Source organism: Nyctereutes procyonoides, unplaced genomic scaffold (assembly GCF_905146905.1).
Source record: "Nyctereutes procyonoides isolate TBG_1078 unplaced genomic scaffold, NYPRO_anot_genome, whole genome shotgun sequence".
Lineage (NCBI taxonomy): Eukaryota > Metazoa > Chordata > Mammalia > Carnivora > Canidae > Nyctereutes > Nyctereutes procyonoides.
Genome location: NW_026575048.1, coordinates 25,577,223 through 25,602,846, shown reverse-complemented (window position 1 = coordinate 25,602,846; position 25,624 = coordinate 25,577,223). Strand labels below are relative to the sequence as shown.

Here is a 25,624-nt window from a genome sequence, read left to right as displayed (position 1 = left end):
GAAAAATCCAAAGAGGCTAAATTATTTTTCCTAAATTGATCTGTAAATCTATACATTCTCAGTTAAAATCCAGCAGGGTTTTTGTTTTGTTTTATTTTGGGCAGTGCAGACAAGAATCAATAAATGTATTCTAAAATTTATATGGAAAAGCAAAGTAATGAGAATAGCCAAAACAATTCTAAAAAAGAATAAAGCTGGAAAATCTAGACTACCAGATTTCAAGAAACTATGAAGGTATCAAGGCAATAAGGTATTGGAAAATTATAGACAGGGACAACAATTCTACAGAAGAGAGTCCAGAAACAGAGCAAAACAATTATGATCAACTGATTTTTTAAAATACATACAAAGAGAATTCAATGAAAAAAGCAGTCTTTGCAATAAATGGCATGGGAACTAGACATCCACAGGCAAAAAAATAAACTTTAACCCAAATGCAACATAAACCTAAAAACTAAAACTATAAAATCTCTAGAAGAAAACAGAGCAGATCATTTATATGACCTTGGATTAGGCAAAGATTTTTTTTTTTTAAGGATTTCTTTTTATGGCACAAAAATAATATATAAAGGGAAAACCTGACAAGTAAGACTTCATCAAAATAGAAAACTTGTTTTCTGAAGGATACCATTAAGAAAATGAAAATACCATCTACAGACTAATAGAAAGTATCTGCAAACACTTACCTGATAAAATTGAATGACCTCTTTATAATAGGACTGGCTATTTTTCAGTCATATAATTATTTTACCTAAAAGCTCTGCTCAGGATACCAGAGACTTTCTTAAAAAATATAGAAAACATGGGGCACCTGGATGGCTCAGTCAGTTAAGCGTCTGACTCTTGATTTTGTCTCAGGTAATGGTCTCAGGGTTGAGGTCAAGCCCCATGTTGTGCTCTGCACTGGCATAAAGCCTGCTTGGGATTCTCTCTTCCTCTCCCTGTGCCTCTCCCACCCACCCCACTCCCACAATCTCTCACTCTTGCTCTCTAAAAAGGAAATTTTCATCAGAAAGTAATGTCAGATTTTATGAAATGTCTTACAATATGAAGATAATAATTCATTAATATGATATGTATTATGATATTTAACCACTCATGCATTTTAAGAATAAACCCCCCATGGTCACAATTTATTCTTTTAGCATGCTGCCTGATTTTGTTAATAAATTTATTTAGGATTTCTCTATGAGACTGACATGTAATTTTTCTTTTTTTTAAGATTTATTTACTAGGGGGAGAGAGAGAAGCAGACGCCCTCTGAGCAGGGAGCCCCATGAGGGGCTCAATCCGAGGGATCATGACCTGAGCCAAGAGGGCAGATGCTTAAATGACTGAGCCATCAAGGCGCTCCGTAATTTTCTTTCTTTAGCTCTTTTTTTCAGGTTTTCTTACAAATTGGTTTCAAATAAAATCTTTGGTAGCTTTAATACTCTCTCTGTATTCTAGAACAATTTAAACAATTTCAAGTAAATTTCACTAATCTATGAAGAAAGCATTAAAAGCAAGCAGAGATCTGACACACTATGTTTTCTTCATAGAGTTCAAGAATCAGAACTATAATAAAATGGAATGAAAATAGTCAGGAGAGAAATGGATAAATCCTTCCCCCTTAATTCCTACTACACTGCTAATCTGTTCCAAGATAAACCTCCAACCAAGGGGGAATTTCTCTGAAGGATCACATATTACTTTTATATAAGGAATAAATGTATACAGTGAAATTTACCTTTCTGTAGAAAGTATATGAATCAGCTTGAGCAAAAATTCACTGAATATCTGAGGACATGTTGAAGAAAGATGCACTTGTAATCGGGTAAGAAATTCTTGCATAGCTTGTGTAGCTGTTGGACCAACCTGAAGAGAAATGAAAACTTTTCAATAATTTTTAAATGAATAATTCTATAAATGGTATTGTCAAGTCAAGCACTATACTCTTTTAACCTTTCATATGAAGAATGAAAATATTAACAGTGATATCAAAAAACCAATTAACTTTTTATTTTTTTGATTTTTTAAAAAGATTATTTATTTATTTATTCGCTCACTAGAGACCGAGAGAGAGAGAGAGAGAGAGAGAGAGAGAGAGAGAGAGAGAGGCAGACACACAAGCAGAGGGAGAAGAAGGCTCCATCCAGAGAGCCTGATGTGGGACTCGATCCCGGGACTCCAGGATCACGCTCTTTCGGAAGGCAGGCGCTGAACCGCTGAGCCACCCAGGATCCCCCAATTAACTTTTTAAATATATTTCTTTTAAACTGAAAACTATAAATTCTAGTGTCAGTAATTTTATCATTATGGTTTAGAATTTATAGGTTTATGTAACAAGACAAAAAAATTCACCTGAATTACACAAGAAATGCATTCATAATGATTTCAAAAGTACAAAAAAACCTTTTGCACTGATTTTCACAAACCATCTTATTAATTACCTATTTCAAAACAGAAGCACTCAAAGAGGTTAAGTGATTCACAAATAGTCATGCTTCTAATGACTAGCAAGCAAATACTAACATGAATGAAAAAAATAAAACCACAAAGAAAAACTCTAAAGGTAAAAACAAACCCGTACCATTTCATAAAAAAATGCTTTCTCAAACTTGACTGTCATCAATGAAAGAAATGATGGTGAGAACCATACAAAGTAATCTGAGGTATGTTTTGGAATGTTTTGTAACACTTCTCTATATGATTTTATTCTATCCCAATTTGCTATGATCACAAAACCTGTGAGGAGTTTTGGTAAAATAAAATTAATATAACTCTTCACACTGTTTGTAGTTAGATAAACTTAATTTCATAGCATTCTTAATCAAGCTTCCTATATAAAATTAAGATACCAGAGGAAAGTCTGAATTTCAATAACTTACTATGCCTTTATTTTTTTTTTAAATATTTTTTTTAATTTTTATTTATTTATGATAGGCACACAGTGAGAGAGAGAGAGGCAGAGACACAGGCAGAGGGAGAAGCAGGCTCCATGCACCGGGAGCCCGACGTGGGATTCGATCCCGGGTCTCCAGGATCGCGCCCTGGGCCAAAGGCAGGCGCCAAACCACTGCGCCACCCAGGGATCCCTTACTATGCCTTTAAAAAAATCAAAAGTGGGAAGAAAAGAAATCTCCATTTTATGCAATAGCATGCTCTCCAACAGCTGGCACTACTCGTAATAAGTCGTATAACTGTGGGCAATGCAAATAAAGCATCTTTTCTTGTATGTAAAATAATAAAGTTAGAATCAATGATACCAGGAATCTTCACATTCCAAATTCATAAATCTCTATGTACAATAGTCACTTGATAATATGCCTGTTTCCAATAAAACTCTGGCCCCATCTAACTACAATAGTTTCTTCTCTTATTTTCATCCTTGTTTCATTTGTTTCTTTATGATCTGCAGAATCAAAGTATATGCAGTATGAGAGCACTGACTAAATGTATCCAATAGAATTTAAGCTCCAAGAATTCTTGGCCTTGGTAACTACTTTTATGTCCAGCACCTAGAATGATACCTGGACCTAGCACACAGAAGCCTCTTAAAAACTTACTGAATATATGAAACATTAGAAAGGATGCCACTATTACAGACAAGTCACCTAAATGAGAATTTGCCTAATAGCAAATCCAGAGAATAATTTAAGATGGTAAGTTTAAAAGTTGATAATGTTTAAAAGATGATAATGTTGCATCACCTCCACTAAAAAGACACCGTGAACATTAAATATAAATTTTACATAAAAAGAAAATGTAGAAATATTTTAAAAAGCAGTCTAATGTAATAAGAAGTTATTTGACATAAAGGGAGTTTACAGTAAGACTAAAAGTGTTTATAAGCTCTGAGCAATATCACTTATTTTTTGTTAAATAATATATTTAATACTATAAAATGATTAAGTTAAATTATCAATCTTGCTAGTAAAGGTCATTATTTTTTAAAATGTTTTTTTTTTAATTTTTTATTTATTTATGATAGTCACAGAGAGAGAGAGAGGCAGAGACACAGGCAGAGGGAGAAGCAGGCTCCATGCACCGGAAGCCCGACATGGGATTCGATCCCGGGTCTCCAGGATCGCGCCCTGGGCCAAAGGCAGGCGCCAAACCGCTGCGCCACCCAGGGATCCCTTTAAAAATGTTTTAATTCCAAATTTCTGAAATGCTACCCTTACAGATATTTCTTCAGAATGCCTCTTAAATTATCCAAACTTAATGCCAAAAATGTATACCTTCATAAAAATACAGTAAAAAAAAAATCAAGAAAAAATTTACTACTCGCTATGCTTCAGTTATCACTAATTATGTATCATTCAAAAGATATTATATTACATTGATACATAAAATAGTATCACTTAATACCTTAGCAATTTTACGTATTAGGTGCATTAAGTTTTTCTTTACAAACGTAATATGTTTATTGAATAGTCTGAGCCTATCACTAGGTTTCAGAAGTCATCTTACCTGTGGACTATGTTGATTTGTTCCATGTGGACTGGTGCCAGAAAGAAATTTCACTAATACATGAATCAGGTTTGGATCTGAAACCAGCAGATGGGCAGTACTCTCCTGAGTTCCAATGGCACTGCTCGAACCAGCTGTAAAACATTTTTTAAAAAAAGAAAAAAGCTCTTAACAAATAGACCCTAATACAACAGAAATGCAGTCTTTAAAATGTCTTAGTTTCAAGAAAACTCACCTATTTCTAAGCTAGTTTATTAAAAGTGTCTGAATCACTACTGTACTGACTGTGTTGGACTCATTATTTTCATCTATCTTGTCTAACTTCTAAAGGGACTATAAAAAACAGCTGGTTTAATATGCATCTTATTTAATACAGTCAAGTGGAAAAGAATTAAATTCTTGCTGACCTTTTGGTGAGCCTATTCTTGGTAATAATTTCCCTCTTTCAGAAACAGAGATCTACTTTTTGGGCAAATCTTAACCCTGCTTTCCAAGTTCAATCTAGGCAAAAACGATTCACTTTTACATGTCAGTAGTATAAAGGTTGCACACTATTAAATGATACACAGGTAACACACCAGTTTTCTGAACTGATTAAAATATCCTTTGAGTTAAAGCTATCTTGAATATGAGACAGTGATGTTTTTGAGCTCATATTTGGAAACATTCCAAATGGAAAAAAAAAAAAAGGAACAGCACTTTGATGCTAAATAATGACTTAAGTTGACATTTATCAATGTGACAGAGCTATTTAATAAAATTAACCAGAAACAGAATGGGGATGAAATCTACCCATTTCTTATCATACCTATAGACAGAATGAAGACTTCAATTCATAAATGGCTAGGCCTTACTGTCTACTGCCAACTTTCATCTCTATCACAATAATCTCAAGAATGCCAGGTAAAACCCAGACTTAAATGTGAAAAATAAAAATTAATACACACTACAGAATATAATGAAGGGATAGCTTCATGACTTCAAGATACATAAAGCCATAGAAAGCAATATAATTTCCTTAATCAAAAGGTGCAGAAATTATTTATAATTACATAAATATCTATCTTAATTACAATGAAAAAGAGAAAGGTAGAAAACCTATTATCACATCTGAGAAAAAGCAATTATAATTCTATGAATACAGCTTTTAGTGGTAAACTAAATCATATGTTCATGAATTTAATAATCATTTTTTGAGGGCAAAGATACTTTAAAAAGAAAAATATAAAACAGCAAACATTTTATTTTTATTTTGTACTCTAAAAGCAATCACTTTTAATAAGTAGTAAGCTTTGAGAAAGTAAAACTATGATTTCACCTGGTGATTTTGGCAGATGAGAGTATGTTATCAAAGTAAGGAAGCACAAAGCCTAAGATAAATATATAAGAACAAATTCAGAAGAGACAGAGTCAAATAAGTATAAAATTTTTTCACAATGGTATCACTTTTGGTGAAAAACTTAAGAATCTGATAGTAAGAATAAAGAAGTACAGGTCAGAAATTTAAAGGAATAAATAGGTTTAAAGGAATAAATTTTTGAACTTACAATTAAGCTGCATATTTGTCATGAGTGTTAGACTATGAAGCACAAGGCACCATGTCCGGAGCAAAGTGTTGGGATACCAAGCTAACACGGTGAGAAAGCTAGTTATTGATGCTATACAGAAAAGAGAAAGGGGAAAAACTTTTAAGTAAGGAAAACCAAATGTTTATTAAGAATTAAGAATAAAATGAATAAATTTTAAAATATGACACTATTTCTTTGAATCAACTACCGAGTGTTCTCAAAACATAGAAATGAAGTTAATTAAATTAATTTGGATATTATTAAATATTAATAATATTAAATACCATTAAACATCACTAAAACATTAAGAGTTAATAATATTTTATAGCTAAGTTTAAAGCTCAGCCCATAACACATAAAATGTTATCACAATAATGTGCTGTCCTTTTCCAACTACAGGTACTTCTACTGTAACATAGTTTTTTTTTTTTTTTTTTTTACTAAATATCTTCACATTCTGCAAGACCAAAACCGGAAAATAATAGGGGATATTGGAAAAACAGGGATGGAGTAAGACCACTGAAAACCAATGCAACTTCACAACAAAAGTACAAGCTAGAATAATTAGGTCACTTGCAAGGCCCAAGTAGGAAGTACTCATGGCAGCTGGATAAGCCGAAGTCAAAATGTACAAAAATAATACAATGCCCAGACTGTGCCCTTCAAACACCCTTTAAAAATGGCTGATTCCAGATTTCAAGCTGCAATAAACACAGACTGAAATATTTATCATATTAAACACTAACAAAATCATAGGGTGAATATAAAAACAACAGCTAAGAAAGGAGCATCTTACTGGTCACAAATGGCAAAATTTACCATTAATAAGCACAACAATTATAACTCAAAAAAATATTTTAAAATCCATAACTTATACAAATATTTATTAAAGAAACTAACTGATCATGCACATAGACTGCTTGTGAACCAATTCAATACAAAAACTTTAATAAAAAAAGTTCTCGCATTTTCCCTGCCACTATTATACAAATGTACAAGAGAGGGTGGTGACATAATAGCCTATGAAAGGAATTTTCTTTTTATGGAAATATTTCAACTAAAATAGTGATAGAATCAGACTTTGCGCATTTTGAAACCTTTAATGAATTATTAAGGGCATTGATTATTATGAATTCTTAAGACTGAGCATCAAATTCTAAACAATGTAAAAAGAAAGGCAATCTATGAAATTGCCTTTTTAAAAAAATCAGATTAATACAGGTCTAACTACTAATTCATAGGAAATCAAGAGGACATCATGGAGATATAATCACTAAAAATCAGGATGCAGAAAATCCTAAAAGACAAATGACCAAACTTCTTTGATAAATGACTTTGTTAAGGGCATAAAAAAAAAGACAAGGAGGGAACCTATACAGATTAAGAGGGATTAAAGAAACAATGAAAATATATGGATCTTATATGGATTCTATTTCAAATTTTAAAAAAATTTTTAATACTTGAGTCAACTGGAAATCTGAATACTAACCAGGTATCTGATGATAATAAGGAACAGTTATTTACTTCTTTCTCATCAATTCTTGTTTATGTATAATGGTTTTCACAATTAACAAAATTGAAAATAACAATGGGAGCATAATTTATAATGATTATTAGTATAATGGAAGAAATGAAAACCTATTAATTAAAGCTGGGCTGGTTCTTGCCAACAAAACACAGATTTAAGTAAGACTGTGAGCCACAGTCTGTGAGCTCTGTTGTACAGAGCTGTCACTAAGATTGAAAGACAAGCCTATGAAAGCCATACAAGATACAACATGCACCTCTGGCTAAGAAGAAAGCATCAGAAACAGATGATCATTACTTTTCTTAAAATATAACTAAAATAAAAAGATTTCTGCAGCAAGAGCTAAAGGATACCTCTATTTCTGCAGAAGGATATTATTTTACTCCCATTATTTCCACATTCCCACACTTGTCAAAAGAAAAAAAAAAAAAAACACCCAAAAGCTAACTAATGCTACTTCCACAGGAAATGGACATCCTTCTCCAACTTATCAATTCCCTTAGCGCTGATTCACATTTTTAAGAAACACCAGTGGCAACAGAACAGCTTATGAACAACGTATTTTTTGGCAATACAAAGATTAACACTGCAAATTTTAGTTACACACAGGCATAAGGTAATACAAACCAGAGAAAAAGATTTTGTTCTCTCCTGAAAATTATCAATTAAAAAAAGGGTTTTTCCCCCCCACTAAAACACTATAAGCCTAATGACAAACAAAAATTTGGTAATATTAACCTAACATTGCCTTTTTAGTTTATTTAATCTATGTTAATAATTTTCCTTCTAATAAATCTTACCCTGATTTAATGAAATGACAGGTATTCGATTAGCATTATATAAAAAAATGTCTGCTCCATTTTCTTTGTTTCCAGATGAACTAGAATTCAGGCTCAATGTGAGCCACAACTGGAGAAGTGATTCCAACTGAAAAAGAATGAAAATTGACGGGTGGGGATGGGGGGGGGGGGAATGTATCTATTATATAATGAAATACTATTTAAAGAAAAATCTTATGAATGAATCCCTTTGAGTAATTAATTTTTCTATTAAATATTTCCTCTGGTTACTTCAATTCAGTTGGCAAGCAAACACATCTTAAAATTCTTGACGTAACAAAATTTAAACTGAATTAAAATTTATCATTTACCTAATACATATAGTTTGCTAAATTAAAATAGGTTGATTCAAGTCTTTAAATACAGGTGTGTGTATAACATATAACTAGAATTACAGTAATAAATCTTAAAAATCATAAAAATTATAAATAACCTATCACTGAAGATCTGTGGTTATCAAAGGATCTCCAATATTTTTCCATCTGAGATAATGAATAAATCACCCCTGTCAGGTTGAGAAAGATTCCCCAGTTATTTTCATCTCTTACTAGGCTGGCTATAACGTGTGAAAATATACCATTTCTCCTGAAATCATACCTGAACATGATGGACTTGAAGCATGGAAAAAAGTTTGTTGAAACAAACATTTAACATTGGGACAGATGATAACTGTATAATAAGCTGGTTGGATTGGTTCGCTGCTTGTAAACCCCCTAGAAGTGAATCATCTGTTCCAGTGGGAGACTGTGATACTGAAAATTAAACACAATTATGACTTTATACACAAAGTATCAGGAGAAATGTTCACTAGCTATTAGTATGTATAGGTAAGTGAAATCTTTAAAAACTTTTTAATTGCATTCCTAAGAATGGTTCATTGTTATACTATTTGAAAATCTGTTAATGTTTACAACATTACCTGAAAGTCAAACAGATAATCATCAAAGAGAGAAGTTCCCCAATTCACAGCATTTGTTCATCAAAGTAATAAAGCCTTACTCTCTAGCAATTTTTATTTTCAATTTTTCCCTATTTAATGAGGAAAAGGAAGAAAAAGCAGAATCTTGACTAATTCTTAAGAAAGTAGTTTTAGAATAATTTAGACTCTAGCCTGTTCTTTTTTTTTTTTTAAAGATTTTATTTATTTACTGAGAGAGAGAGAGAGAGAGAGAGAGAGGCAGAAACATAGGCAGAGGGAGAAGCAGGCTCCACACAGGGAGCCAGACATGGGACTCGATCCCGGATCTCGAGGATCACACCCCAGGCTGTAGGCAGCACCAAACCACTGTGCCACTGGGGCTGCCCTAGCCCATTGATTCTTAACCTTGATTATACATTAACATTATCTGGGAATCATTAAAAAATTCTGATGTCAAAGTCATACACCAAACTAACAAATGAGCATATATATTCATGGGGAGCCAAGAAATATATGAACTCTAAGAAAAGTTTTACATAAGTTTAAAAAGTTATTATAGGAAAGGGGGGGCACAGTTCTAAACAGGACAATAATCAAAAGACACAATATTAAGAGAAACAGATACAAATTACAAAAGCATCTTCTAATAAATTGTTTTAAACAAGAAATGTCTAACAAAGAAAAGAGCTACTGAGGTCAGTACTGAGTTGTTTGTGGTCATAGAGAGCTGGCCCAACAAAGAGATCCCTCCATTACTGACAGATAAGATACAGTATTAGTGGATCAATATTGTTATCTTTTGATTGGTTGACCTTTTCTTTAGTTTTCACTTTTCTATCTCCCAACCCAAGATAAGAAATGACACCAGCAAAGCGGAAAGAATTCAATTTGACACAGAAAAGTCTAAAAACTCAAATTTCTCTAATGCACTGTAAACTCTCCTTCATAGGGGAAGAAGAACAAGATGCTCTTTCTAGATTCTAACCAGTACATCTACCCTTTTACTCACCATGCTCCAGAGAAGGTGAAGTAATTTCTCGGCCTAAGAAAAATAAAGACATCACTATCTCCCTAGCCCAGCTCCTTAATCTTTTGTCTTTGTGAGACAGGCTGCTAACTATCTTAACTGTGCCCGTCTGATAGGAGGCAATCTACCCAAGTCTAGCATTCTATTTCAGCAAACTACTGCCTGATGATCAAAACAAGAAGGCCTCCTGACAGTGTAACAGTTTATGTATCAACCATGTCCATTGGTTTAGATACTGTCTACAGCTACTTTATTGCTACAAAGTCATATTTGCATAGTTACCAACACACTGTACAGCTCAGAAAGCCTAAAATATTTATTCTCTGGTCTGCTACAAAGTCAGATTTGTGTAGTTACCAACACACTGTACAGCTCAGAAAGCCTAAAATATTTAATCTCCGGTCCTTTATATCAAACATTTGCCTTCCTTTGATGTAGATAATTAGGTAGTAAAACCTCTCAATTTAGCAGTTCAATCAGGCCTATATACATTTCTTCTATCCTAGTCTTAAAGGATGATAAAGATGCTACTGCAGTAGCGTCCCCTTGTCTGTAGTTCTGCTCTCTGTGGTTTCTGGCTCCAGTTACTAGCAGTCAACTGCAGTTAGGAAGCAGATGATCCTTTGATTGACAGGTCAACAGTAGCCTAAACTCCATCTCAATGCCTACATCATTTACCTCACTTCATCACATCATGCAGGTATTTTGTCACCAAACATCACCACCAGAAGGGTGATTGAGAAAGAGAGAGACCCTATTCACATCTTTATTACAGTATAGAATTATTTTACTATTATTGTTAATCTTACTGTGCCTAAATTATAAATCAAACTTTATTATAGGTATATATATATATATATATATATATGTATATATATATATATATAAAGAGAAAAAACATGATATATAAAGGGTTCAGTACTATCTGTGGTTTCCAGCATCCCATTCCATCTCCTCAAAAGGGGGTGACTGCTATATTTGAAAATGCACTTTACTGGGACGCCTGGGTGGCTCAGCAGTTGTGTGTCTGCCTTCAGCTCAGGGCATGATCCCAGGATTCCGGGATCGGGTCCCACATCGAGCCCTCTGTGTGAAGCCTGCTTCTCCCTCTGCCTATGTCTTTGCCCCCCACCCCCGGTGTCTCATGAATAAATAAATAAAATCTTTAAAAATAAATAAAGAATAAAATAAAAATCCACTTTATCATAAATGTGGATGTAATGCAATGAACTCGTAAGCAGCTAGCTAAGCAGACAACTCTAGGAATTTCATTAACCATACAACACAATAACAACACAGGTTTTGGACTGAATGTAAACATACTACTACATAGAACTGTTTTGTTCCCCTTCCACTTTCCCAATTTATTAATCCTTTATCTTCTCTCTCAACTTGCTATGAACTTAGGGAGAGATGCTATATATTTAGCCCACTCAGACTCACACCACATATGGAATTTAAAAATCTGTCCTCACTAAATGCACTTTAAAATAATCTAGAGATAAATCATTTGTTGCAATAACCTTGAGAATGGTGATTTTCACTTACATGTAGGAGATGTATTTGTTAATGCCTGTAAAATGGAATCTGCTTCCAGGGTAGACATCATTTTCAACATAAGTTCTGCTTGCTGTTCAAGTCCAACTTCTAGGCGAGCATCTAGGGCTAAAAAAAGCAATTAAAAGAAAAAGAGCTATTTGATAATTATTTCTCATGTCCTACTTCCTACAATAAAATGTTGACATCCAAATGCAAAACAGGGTGATGAGTATGTCCTCATATAAGAACAACCTGTCAAGGATTATCAGCCACAGCAGGTACCAATATCTGTGCAAAGGAGGCTAAAAATGGGAGACTGGTTTTATAGAGAGAGGCAGATCCAAGAAATGAAGGAATGCTAACAGAAGTAAATTCGTTAAGAATAATGAGAAATAGGTTCCTCGCTGTTGGAGAAAAGAGATATAAATATAGAAAGGGAGAAAGTTAAAATGAAATCTAGGTAACATTACTGTATGTTAGCTAACTAGAATTTGAATAAAAAAATTTTTTGATTAAAAATAAAATGAGGCCCACAGGGTTAGATTATAGCCAGAAAAACTGACATGAACTAAAGGCATTCTAGATAAAAGGGCAAATACAGAAGCATAGATGCAAATGTGTGTAAATATACACCCACCCACCCACCGCCACCCCCCACACACATACACACATGCCCTAGATCTATCCACCAAGAGAGCACAGAAACAGCCACCAAAATGGAATTAAGTATACCTAGCACCCAAATCTTGGTTGCTTAATCACATTCTTCCACTAAAAGGTTTTGAAATACCCTTCTTGCGGAAGTAGTTAATTCCCAGTCTGGGGAAGGAAAAGGAAATGATTAGCCTGGGGCATCTTGTCCTGCCAGGAAATAAGGAAGTGCTTAAATAAAGATGAGAATGTATCAAAAAGATAGATAAGCTAAAGGAGAAGAACCCACTGGTCAAATCTGGTACAATTTGAACATCAAAATAAATCATGAAAACACTGTGAATATACTTAATGCCATGGAACTGTATACTTAAAAATGATTAAAATGGTAAATTTTATGTTATTTATATTTTACCTTAATAAAAACTTAGCAACAAATAAACAACAACAAATTATGACCCACTGAATTAAACAGGAAGCCATGAGTCTATTTAAAAATAAATAGACTAATTTAAAAAAAAAAATACTTTCCAAGGACCACTCCCAAATCCACAAATTTTTTTTTGTGTTTGAGAAAAGCGTAACTTTACAATGGATTAGCAGACAGCTCCTTAAATCAAATCACCAGTCATTGAACAAATTTAAACCATAAGCCAACTAACATGCAATATAAAAATCTGAGCATTACATTTCAGATACTTCTGGAAACAAAACATGACCACAATCTAATCATGAGGAAATAGTACATAAACACAAATTTTGAGGGACATTTTACAAAATACATAGCTTTGTCATTCTGATGGCACACATGGGAAACTAAACCCTCTCAGCATACACTCAGGCTCGTTCTCTTAAAATATAACACACACTTACCCTGAGATACAGAAACACTAACTGTCTGTGATCCATTCTTCTCTGTGTTTGCAGGTGGCTTTGCTACAGGAATTCCAAGACCTCCAATGTAAGGGTTGTAATTGTAGGTGCCATAATCAGCACCCCAATAATCATACCATGTACTGCTTATTGGCTTAAAAGAGGGGGAAAAAATGTGGTTTATTTTTACCTCTTCACTAAAAGTGACATATTATTTACACTTTCTAAACTCAAATAAGGCTACAAAATAAATACTCCCTTATCCTTTAAATCACCAAAACATACTTATGATCTTAATGATCTATAAGAATAGTTCCATAATATTCTCTTCATATACCAAAATTTAAAAATACTTTATTTAGAAGTTGACAGATAATTAGCATCCTTAAAAAAGAAAACTCATAAACAAAAAGAAGCAATATAAAATATTAAGGGTAGCTCTACTTTAGAAAATGAAGCTAACACAAAAGTAGAATCTGAAATGAACTGAGCTTAGGTGAGCTTAAATGCTGCTTGAAATTTAGTAATATACTGCTAAACTTCCCCATGCCTATTATGGGTTCTTACTAATATATAAGACAATAATAGTGGCTACATTAATAAAAGGGTACAAGTTTCCCCTATTCTATTGATATTTTTAAAAACTGCTATAGGACCTATTTGCAAATTAATGAATTTTGAGAACAATGACTAATGGATTGCATTTAGTGATAAATATGTATACTTTCCTGTTTTAAATGATTAAACCCAAAGTATAAAATGAAATATTTTAATTGCAAAGAATAGCATATCATACCTTAAAAACTTTGGCTGCAAGAGGATCTTTTTCCAAATCAATATCTAAAGGATCAATGTCAACTTCCATTAGATCTTGAAGTAGCTCAAGATCAATTTCTTTATCTTTTTCCAAAGAAGTAAGAGGAGGTGCACCTTCAAATAATTCAAAATGATTTTATTGAGAGAACATGTAACATAAAATTTAACCAATATATTACTTTTAATTACAGAGAAAGTTATTTTACTTGTATGTAACATGTTTCTACTGATAAAAAAAATCTCTAAATTTTTGTACAATTAAACAATAGTTAAGTATACAAATGTATCACTCTAGAACATGCAATTAAAAACAGAATGCAGTAATATTTGACTTCCTAGGAAAAAAGACCATGGAATTAGCCCTTGTTGAATCAGGCTGCATAAACTTTGTTACTAAAAATAATCATTAACCATTTCTAGAATGGATATTACTCATCTTATTACCTACCTCTAATATGTAAGGCACTATATTACATCAAATATTTCAGAAAATGATACCCAGTATTAAAGTGAAAAGCAAAGCAAATTTAAGTTCTATGATTGCTATTCACCTTTTTTTTTCTTCCCTTTGGTAAGTTTTTATTCAAAATAAGCTGTCCAAAATGATTGGACAATTATAGAATAAACAAATGTAAGCTTTTATGCAGCAGGCTTTTTTTCATTGGTAGGCTTCTTTTCTTCAGGCTTCTTCATAGCTGCTGGTTTCTTAGTAGCTGCAGCCTTTGTTTTCCCCATAAAAGATTTCTTCTGCTTCTTCACATCCTTCACAGTAACAACTAAGAGCCTTCTTTCCCTTCTGCCCTATTACAGGCTTCTTGCCTGGAACCTCTTTCTCATTTGATTTGGCTTCTGAGGCTGCTGCTGCCTGAACCATTCACAGCTTGTGACTTAGCGTCAGACGAAGAATGGTGTTCTGGCTTATGGCCTTTGCAGTGGAGTTTAGCTTCAACAGGCTCCTCAGGGTTTTCAGTGGATTTTTCTTCAGGATCCTGCGATGAATCTTCTTGCATGGTGCTCGAGGGCTCTTTGGATCTCTGGGCTTTTCAAGATTCTACCAGGGTTTGTATTAAGCATCCTGTGCAAGGGAAGGTTGTAGTTACTCTTGAGAGGCAGTCTAATGCCAAGTGCCACACAGATCTTCTAACTTGCAGAAAGTCCTTTTGGTACAAATGCAGAAATGTCACAAGTGCTCAGTTTGCTTACATTAAGTAAAATAATTCCAGGGATGGTCCTGAAGGCTTTGAATATACTGCTGTCCTCTTTATAGATGATACAGAGTCCCCCTGTGCTGGATACAACAACGGTTTTTCATTTTGTTCCTGTTCTTACCAGTTCTCACTCACTGAAAATCATCAACCTTTTTGACATCATTCTAGGCTTTAAGTTTTTTAAGAAGCAAAAATGTCTCCTTGGTCTTCCTGTAGCCTTCAATTTTATATTCAACAACCAAAAGAAGTTCAGGAACCTCCTCAATATGATGACCTTTAGACATGACCAGAGCTAGTAAGGTCAAGGCACCCTGGGCAGAGCAGATGGTATATAGCTTCTATGTTGTGTTCACTATCCAGTGCCAACAATGTCAGGTTTTGTTTGGTGTAAACATGCAGGCCCCACAATACATGTTTCTAAAAAATCCTGGACAGAACTGTGAGTCCCACTGCCTCGAACTCTGGGAATTTGAGCTCTGCTAGTACCCCAAGACTCAGCACTGGTTTGATGACTTGTCAATTCACTGCCAGCTATCTGCTGTTTTTACATAAGGTGATATGAACAAAGTTCACAATATCATGTCAAATGGGACCCTTGAACACAGCAGGCAAAGTAACATTTTGCCAGATGATTCCCAATTTTCAGAGTATACAGATATCAGTGGATGAGCACACACCATCACAGGGTAGGAAAGGGTCATGCTCCTCTCAACCCTGCAGCTCCTAGAGGAAAAGCTGTTAATATCTTATTTTCTTATTCTGAATTAGAAATTAGAAATTGTTTTGTTCTCAGATTTCTCAAAGTTCTTAACCACACTTCTATGCCTTACTATAAATCTTACTTTCCCTTCCTTCTTACCCTCTTATCCAACCAACATTTATAGAACGCCTAACACATGCCAGCCTGTACTAGGGTTTGAGTATGTGAGGATTAATAAAACAAATTTCTGCTCTCCAATAAATTAATCAAAGTCCAGAGGTGAGGATACACTACAGAAATTAAATCAACTACAGCATGATGATTGCTATTCAAGACTATCTAGTGTGGAAAGCAGCACCAAAGGTAGTCTAACACTGCTGGGGGTGGTGGTGGAAAAAGCTTCTTGGAGGAGAGCAAGCTTTATGCAAATCTTAGGTAAGAAGTTCATCTTGCAAACAAGAGAAGGAAGTCTATTCCAGATAAGGGAAAATCAGGTAAAAAGAATAAACTTATGAGAGAACATAAAACTGAAAAATGACAAACTGGTGAAACGACCACAGCCCCTGCAACATACATGTTAGTAACTAAAATATACTCTTCAAAAAGTAAGGAGAAAAGGACTGTACATGCTAAGATACACATACAGTTTTTAAAAAGGCAAAAAATGAAGAAAAGAGAAAGTACCCTGAAAAGTCTGGATCTTAAAGAATAAGAGACTTTAACTTTGCTATCTTCACCAATGTGTATCTTTAACAGTTTTCTAGATTATATTTTCTTAAATACAGCCAAATCTCAACAATAGCAAAATAATTAGGACATTATGAAAGGACAGCATTTTATTACAACAAGCATTAATTCAGAGCATCAAACCAACCAAAACATATTTAACTAATATGGTTACTAAGGCCAAAGTCCTAAGACAAAAATATGAAAATTATCTACATCACTAAAATTCTTAATTCTGAAATACATTTTCATTTAAAAGAAAAAGAGTGCTGAGGCTATCTTACATAAAACATAGTTTAAGGATGTACCCGTTATATCATGTGTCAAAGGTTCATCTATAGTTTCTAGCAACTGAACTGAAGACTGCTGCAGGGAATCATCAGAGTCACCGGCTGTTGCAGCTACATCATCACTTACTGCTCCCTCCTCCATGGCTTCTGCAGCTACCGGAGCCAGCAACTCTCCTGTACAAAAGAAGATAGTCTTAATTGTTTTAATAATTTATTAACAGACCTCCAAAACATATTGAAATCTATTTTTCTTCCAGTATAGAGAATGACAGCATATATGCTCTATCAACTGTAATTCTAAATGGTTGCTACTGTTGTAACGTTAAATAGACCTATTACACTTTGAGGGGTTACAGCTTCTTTTAAACGTTACTTATTTAAGCTATGACAAGCTAATTTGGACATACCCTACGAAAAATAAATCCAGACAAACCTGCTAATATATCCTGTAGCATACAAGTTAAGGAATACTGAGCCCAAGCACCACCCCAAGATATATCTCCTCTATTAAAGTCCGTTCCAACCAAAAGTAATAGTAGTCTTTCCAGTTGAGGTTCATTCACAATCTCACACAGATGTATAGTTGGCCTCGTGGCATTTGCAATGCGTGCAAGAACCTGCAATACATTTCACAAAATTATAGCAATTACATATGTTTTCTCCAAAAACAAACTATTGGAATAATAGTTGATATGTTTTTGGTGTCAAAATAATGAGAAGAAACACAAAGGAATGTATTTTCATGAGCAAATATTAAAATCTCATTAAATATGGTAGAATAGTGGGGCCGCCTGAGTGGTTTTGTCAGTTAAATGTCTGACTCGTGATTTTGGCTCAGGTTACAATCTCATGGGCCTGGTTATGAGATCAGCCCACTTGAGGCTCCATGCTAAGTGGGAAGTCTGCTTGAGCTTCTCTCCCTCTGCCCCTTCCCCTACTTACATGCAAGCACTCTTTCTAAAATAAACAAATAAAATCTTTAAAAAAAAAATTCTTGGTAGAATAAAAATATTTTTTATAAATTATGAATATGCTACAAGAAAGCCTTCGGGGAATTAAAGTCCCTTCACTACCATAATTTGACACTTATTTGCATATTTCCTATTTTATTAATAGAAAAAAGGTAGGTTGGAGATAGACCCACCTTATATACATTTCAAATCTAGATTTAGTTTTAACTAGGTTAAAATATAAATCATGTCTCCTAAGAAATCAAACTCCTAAGATATAAGTAAAAAAAAAATTTTTTTTACGTCTTTCAAGGCACAATAAAAAAAACCTGACTTATATAAAGAAAAACCATTAAAAGCACTATTATTACTCTTAATAAAAAAAAACAATTAAATACATTAAAAAGAATACATTCTTTCTATTTCTTACCCTCTAAGTCAGTAATTATATGTTATGCCTATTAGGTTACTTACCTTACAAACAAACAGTAAGAGATCTGCATGACATGTAAAATCCATGGAGAGGAGAAATAGAATAAGTTTCTGCACAACTGAAATACAACGTTCATGGGCCAGGGTAAATGGAAGTGGTTCTATCTCTGGACTTTCTTTTGTCGTTGTAACTTCTGTGTCTAAATTAGAACGGGACCATTCTGCTGTCCGACGTAACCGAATTAAATCTTTGAAGTGCTACAGAGAGAAATTGACAATATTTAAATCAGTAAATAATGTTTATTGAATGAAAATTCCTCTTCAGTATAAATTTTTTTTTTAAAGATTTTATTTTTTTTATTCACGAGAGACACACACAGAGAGAGGCAGAAACACAGGCATAGGGAGAAGCAGGCTCCATGCAGGGAGCCCGATGTGGGACTCAATCCCAGGTCTCCAGGATCACACCCTGGGCTGAAGGCGGCGCTAAACCGCTGAGCTACCCGGGCTGCCCCAGTATAAAATTATTTATGGAATGAAAATATTCACTTAAAAAATTCACAACTTCTAAAGAACAAAATTTTAGATAAACCATAAGATTCAAAATAAAATTATTAAAAGCTATACTGACCAATATATCTAAAGTCCTGTTCAGAGTAAGGTATAGGATACATAATAGAATTTCAGAAAAATGAAATTGCTAGATTAGGTCAAATCTAACATCCTGAATAAAAATTATCAAGACATCTTAAACATAATTCATAAAGGTGGATGATAAAGAAATTTATATAATGTAACATTAAGTATAGAATATTAATTGTCTCAAAATCTGATGGAACAACTATAACTTCATATGTAGAGGAACACAATAAACAAAACTGGCTGCTGTATGTGTTATTCCTCTCCCACTTAAAAAAGACATTAAGCTCTATTTTAAAATTTTATTTGAAAATCGATGGACTTAATTTTCACTTAGAACACATTAAGAAAACTACATTTGCTTGAATCTTTTAGCTTCAATTTATTGGCACACAATCCACTGAAAGGAAGCACACTGGAAACATACTAGAAGTCCACATTTATCATCTATTTCCTTGAGTTAAAAGCTACATTCCCCCAAAAAAGTTTTAGAATAAAACTTTCTGTTGATAAGAAAAACAAAATTTTAAGTTTATTAATTATTAAAGATATTAAATACTCAATTAAAAATATTAAAAGTGAAAGTGACTTTCCCAAAATAATTGCATTAAGAAGCATAGATCATACCTTTGAAGTAGCCTGCTTTAGTTTTGCTTGCTCTACCAGAAGTTTATATGATGATCCTTTGTTACTTTGTATTTTTTCTTTTTCCATCTGTTCCACCAAAGCTTTCTGTTTAGCTTTTAATAGGTTAAGTTGCTTAAAAAAATTAAAAAAAAAGGAAAGTTAATATTTTCAACCTAAATTAAGCTAACTTAGGTTAAGCTACTTAACAGTGTTAAAAATGACAAAGTAAATTATTATATACTTCAGTTTTCATACAACCAACTAATGGAATAAATACTTCTCTGAAAGATTTAGTTTTAACTGTGTTGCTGGTAAGTCATTTCCAAATCTTGACTGATCTCTACAAATTACAATTAAGACTTAATTCCTCACCTATGGGAAATGGAAATAAGTGGAAGACTTTCTTATGTAAGCCATTAATGAGACTGGTAGATATATTTTGTAGAAAAATTAAGTATTTTTAAATATATGGGGGAAATATTTTTATTGCATAGTACTCTTACTTTTTTTATGACAATCCCTGCGAGTAGTACATTTTTCAGAATGTCTATGTTCTTCATTAATTAAAAATTTTATTGTATTATTTTTTTTAAATTTTTATTTATTTATGATAGTCAGAGAGAGAGAGAGAGAGGCAGAGACACAGGCAGAGGGAGAAGCAGGCTCCATGCACCGGGAGCCCGACGTGGGATTCGATCCCGGATCTCCAGGATGGCGCCCTGGGCCAAAGGCAGGTGCTAAACCGCTGCGCCACCCAGGGATCCCTAAAAATTTTATTAAGATAACTGTAGATATGTAGTTATAACAAATAAGATAGATCTCATGTACACATTACCTAATTTCCTCCAATGACAGCATTTTGTAAAACTATAATACCACAATATGGGGAAATTCACCAATTTTATTCAGATTTCTCCAGATTCACTTTTACCCTTTTGAGGGTATGTCTCTGTTTGTGTATTAATTCAACCTACATATTGACACATGAACCACCACTATACGTGCAGTTCTTTTATATTGCCTATCCATGTCCCTCCTATCCCATTTATCCAATCCCTAGCCCTTGGTACATATTGACACATGAACCACCACTATACGTGCAGTTCTTTTATATTGCCTATCCATGTCCCTCCTATCCTACATATTGACACATGAACCACCACTATACGTGCAGTTCTTTTATATTGCCTATCCATGTCCCTCCTATCCCATTTATCCAATCCCTAGCCCTTGGTACATATTGACACATGAACCACCACTATACGTGCAGTTCTTTTATATTGCCTATCCATGTCCCTCCTATCCCATTTATCCAATCCCTAGCCCTAGTCAGTAGCAATGAATCAAAACAAAGAAAAAACGATGTCTGCACAGGAGGACCTTAAAAATCCACTGAATGACTTAACCACATCCCTGTATAAGGCAGAACATTATCCTAAACAGAAAGTCCCTATAAAGTAAAGGCCAGGATTATAAATGAATGATTTAGTTAAGAACTTAAACTATTTCTTTGAAGAATATTCCTTATTTTCCATTTTTGATAGATATTTTTGTTATGATAAAAATTAACATAAAGAAATATTCACTTGGCCATAATCTCCACATATGAAGAAACATGTATCTTAAATTAAAAACAGCATGCACATTTACTAATCAACACATGTGTAAGAACTGCTACCAATCAGTATTTTTAGAAAACTGTTCTAGGAGTGCCTGTGTGGCTCAGTTGGTTAAGCATCTACCTTTGGCTCAGATTATAATTTCAGGAGGCCCTCGGATCGAGCCCCTGGCTGGAATCCCTGCTCCAACATGAGAGCCTGTTGGAAAGGCTGCTTCTCCCTTGCCCTCTGCTGCTCTCCCTATCTCAAATAAATAAATAGAATCTAAAAAATTAATTAATTTAAAAAGAAAAGAATTCTAAGAGTTCTATTATAAACACATGGCACTTAAAAAATACAATTTTTAATTTATTTCAAAACTACCACAATCTTAATCAGAAACAAGATCCTTCTGCAAATCACAGTAAAACCATCAAAATCAAAGAAGTTACACTGATACAACACTACTACCAATTATGCCTCACATCCCACTTTAAGTTTTGCCATTGTCACAATAATGTCCTTCAAGGTGAAGACTAAAATAATATTTCACTAAGAAAAATCTATCGGGTTTTACTCTATGTTCCATCTTCATATCTTAAATACAGCAAACAAACATATCCAATAAAATTAGCTAAATTTGAAAGGATGAAAATTATTACCACCTAAAATTGGTTCAGAGTTAAAAAAAAGAAAAAAAAAAGAGTTGAGGGAAAAGCTGAAAAGTTTAAGATCATTTTTCCTGCCAAAGATCAAAGTTACCTCACAGTTGAAAAACTTGTAAGCAAAAATAAGTAATTTACTGCTAAGCCCATGTTTTTTAAAAAGTCTAAAGCTTTCACAAACTTGCCAGATCCTAAGGACTTTCATATAAACTCTCACTACAGTTTAAATCAATTATACAAATATTTATTGAAAAACAAACTAGGCTCCATAGTTCGTATGAAGGATATAATATTTAACCTTGTATATACCATAAGAGAAAGACCCTTTTAAAAAAGTAGAAATAATAAAGTACTGTCTCATAAGAATTGATGGCAGCTATCAATTCACCTCTACACAGTAAAATGCTTATCAAATTTTATGTACACTTTCTAGGAGGGATCATGGGACTAGTTAAAACAATATATGCACAGGTGTCCTACAATAAAACCCACATTCTAATACATGACCTTCTGTGAAAGAAAGAGAGTATGTACATGCAAGTGTCTGCACGATAAGCAGAAAGACAAAAAATGTGTATTTGTATTTCAAAAAGAAAAAACCAACACTACAGGGTTCATCAACAGGAAAATGGATACAGATTCTGGAACACTCATGGAACAGTGGTCAAGAATAAAAAAAAGAACCACGGATATACTCAATATGGATGAATCTCAAAAATATCACTTTGAGCAAAAAGCCAGGTATAACATTCTGCATGACTCCTAACAACAGTTTAAGAAATCATTTACTCACAGCAAAATGCATGAATTTCATGTTCATGTTAACAAAATAAAAGAATCCTCCCAAAATTTATGATGAATACAATAAAAGAAAAAATATAGAACACATGGGGAATATATTGAATAGGGTACTATTCTAATTTCAAAACCGGAGAAGACCTCTTTCAGGAAGTTAATATAAACTAATGCCTAGTAAGTTATCTAAGCAAAAGGGTAAACTATGTGGTGCAGGGTGGGGGGTAGGGGAAACTCACCACATACAAAAATTATATATGAGAAAACTGGGATTGGTGTTTCATAAACTCAAATTCAATCTGGCTAGACCAAAATTCAAACCTGAAAGTTATAGAGAGGGACCCCATGGTAGATGCCCTAAAGCCATCTTAAGGACTTTTGACCATCAAGCATGGGCCAACTGGAAGCTATTAAAAATTTGAGAAAGAAATGGTAGGATAAGACAAATCATAAGAGACTCTCTTAATCATAGGAAGCAAAGTGAGGGTTGCTGGAGGGGAGAAGGGTGGGAAGATAGGGTAACTAGGTAATGAACATTAAGAAGGGCACATGAGCACTGGGTATTACAGAAGACTGATGAATCACTGAATTCTACCTCTGAAACTAATAATACGTTATATGTTAATTAATTGAATTTAAATGTAAAAATGTTTATAAAAAGGATAAGGTTTGACTGTGACAAAATAGAGAGAGACACCTTTTGACTAGACAAAGAAAAATTATGGCCTCTCACTTAGAATGGTAGTGAGATGGGAAGAGGTAGACACTTTAAAGATCTCACCAAAAATCCAGAAACTACAAATTGTTGCCATCTTACTAATAAGGAAGCTCAGTCTCAAAATTGTCAAACAACTTCCCTAAGTACCTCATTAAATATCATACCTAAGATCTGATAACAAGTCTGTCTTATGCAACCTCAAAAGCAATGTTCTCGAACATTAAAATTTAAAAGACATATTGAAAATTACCTGTTTATGATGAACTAGCTGCTTTCTAATTTTTCGGGAATACAATCTATCAAGGCTACTGCTGCCTTTGGAAGACCTATTTATGCTCTGAGTGTGCAGATTATTATTAATAAAACTCCACTGGTTACCTATAAAAGCAAGAAAACTCTATTAGTAACTCTATTAAATATGATTTTAAAGTACCTTCTAAACCCAGAAAATACGAATTTGTAAATGTGCCAATCATGACAAAGCAGTTTTAAAGAAAATTAGACATTATAAACTGTTAGTAATATCTAACCCTATTAAGGTAATCTAGACCCTAAATGACTTCAAGATCGGAGCTTTCTCTGTCTCCAATGTTTTAAGATAACAGCTATCTTTCTCCAGTTGTTTAAGATTAATCTTTGTACAATATAGCTCTAATGTAACTCAATTCGAACAATTTGTTAACAAATGGTTCACTAATGCCTATGTCAAACCCATGCTTTTGTGTAAGGACATAAAAACGGGATATTCAATAATCTGACTTAATGCAAAAATAAGTTTAAAAATCATGCTGTGAAACTCTACTTTCTCTCACTTTAAAAAATATGTCTGGACTTAGTATCATTCTTCTGCTCAACATCACATTTGACCCATCTCCAGTTACTTGTTCATGTCTGCTTAACCTAAAGACATCTTTTCCTATTCTCTACTATCCATTTATTAATTCAAATTCTTCAAAACCTACAAAAAATGTCTTCCATCAATGTGTTTCCACAGTAACTGAATGTTATAAATAAAAACTATGACTTCCAAAACCGTAATATTCCAACTTTGTATTGCAGTTATATGTAATTGTATAGAGGTATCTATATCCTTTAAATGAGTAAGCTGACCCACGGATTCTAAATATTTAAGATACATTCCCTCTATACAGAAAAATTCCCCACTCTTTTCCCAAATATAATGTGCACCCTAAACAACTGATGGATGGGTCTATAAAATGCCTCAAAGGACGACCTTTCTTAATGCTAGAATACTGACAATGTGTAAAATTCAAAATTTATAGCAATTAATGACTATATTTAGATACAAGGTATAGCTATTTCAAAACCTTTATAAAAGTGTTGTTAGCTTGGAAGAAAGGAAGAAAATAATTTGTCTTGCAGTCGGACTTCCTTTAATTCTTAAATATTTCTACGTCTCATGTGTTTATGGAAAAAGACTGAAACTCAAAAAAATAAAATCTGAGAATTTCCATATTTACGCATAAAAGCCCTTTATAATTAGAACTATATGATAAATATAATGACACACTATAATAAAATAAAGAACTCTTCACAGATTTCCTATTCATAAATTCATTTATATGTATGGTATTAGAAAGTGTTTAAATTAGCATGGAGAAAAACCTCATGAAAGACATGGTTGCATTTATTTATTTATTTATTTGGTTTTGTTTTGTTTTTTGTTTTTACACGGTTGCATTTAGACACTAAAAAGTCATAAGGGGCTTGTCCATAAAATCCTTCAAAAATAAATTCTATCCTTAAAACAGATTCCTGGTAAATTTTATTCATATTTTACATAAATTACATACAGCTGGAACTTCCAGGCCAATAGCCAGTTCTGGAACAACCGCGTAGTCACTCAAAATCCCCACCAACAGATTATTATAAACTTCTGATACCTGTCAGAAACCTCTCCCTGTCTTTACCATTCAGAGGCTTCTTTGCAGCTGCTGCTTCATCTTCAACAGTGGCCACATAATCCAGCAACCTGGACACCAGCATGACGACCCAACTGATCATGGGAATATCTAATACTCCTATACAAAGATGACAGCA

The 25,624-nt window shown here is 33.6% G+C and overlaps 1 protein-coding gene and 1 pseudogene across 9 annotated transcripts in view; both read right to left on the bottom strand.

The window, feature by feature from the left end:
• BIRC6 (baculoviral IAP repeat containing 6) overlaps positions 1–25,624 on the bottom strand; it is a 227,110-nt gene that overhangs the window by 103,132 nt on the left and 98,354 nt on the right. For 7 of the 9 annotated variants that reach the window (XR_008664705.1, XM_055327045.1, XM_055327049.1 and 4 more), the window contains 14 exons: positions 25,468–25,605; positions 23,814–23,941; positions 19,788–19,919; positions 18,564–18,779; positions 17,573–17,756; positions 17,158–17,313; positions 14,196–14,329; positions 13,400–13,553; positions 11,885–12,001; positions 8,988–9,142; positions 8,352–8,478; positions 6,003–6,113; positions 4,456–4,589; positions 1,730–1,857 (listed from right to left, as the gene is read on the bottom strand). Coding sequence is in view for 8 of the 9 variants with exons in the window: in XM_055327045.1 (XP_055183020.1) it covers positions 1,730–1,857; positions 4,456–4,589; positions 6,003–6,113; positions 8,352–8,478; positions 8,988–9,142; positions 11,885–12,001; positions 13,400–13,553; positions 14,196–14,329; positions 17,158–17,313; positions 17,573–17,756; positions 18,564–18,779; positions 19,788–19,919; positions 23,814–23,941; positions 25,468–25,605 (2,014 nt within the window). In the remaining variant the exon portion in view is untranslated. The remainder of the gene's footprint in view (positions 1–1,729; positions 1,858–4,455; positions 4,590–6,002; positions 6,114–8,351; positions 8,479–8,987; positions 9,143–11,884; positions 12,002–13,399; positions 13,554–14,195; positions 14,330–17,157; positions 17,314–17,572; positions 17,757–18,563; positions 18,780–19,787; positions 19,920–23,813; positions 23,942–25,467; positions 25,606–25,624) is intronic. The other 2 variants (XM_055327046.1, XM_055327047.1) reach the window with 1 other exon arrangement.
• LOC129510799 (60S ribosomal protein L4-like) lies at positions 14,767–16,138 on the bottom strand (annotated as a pseudogene).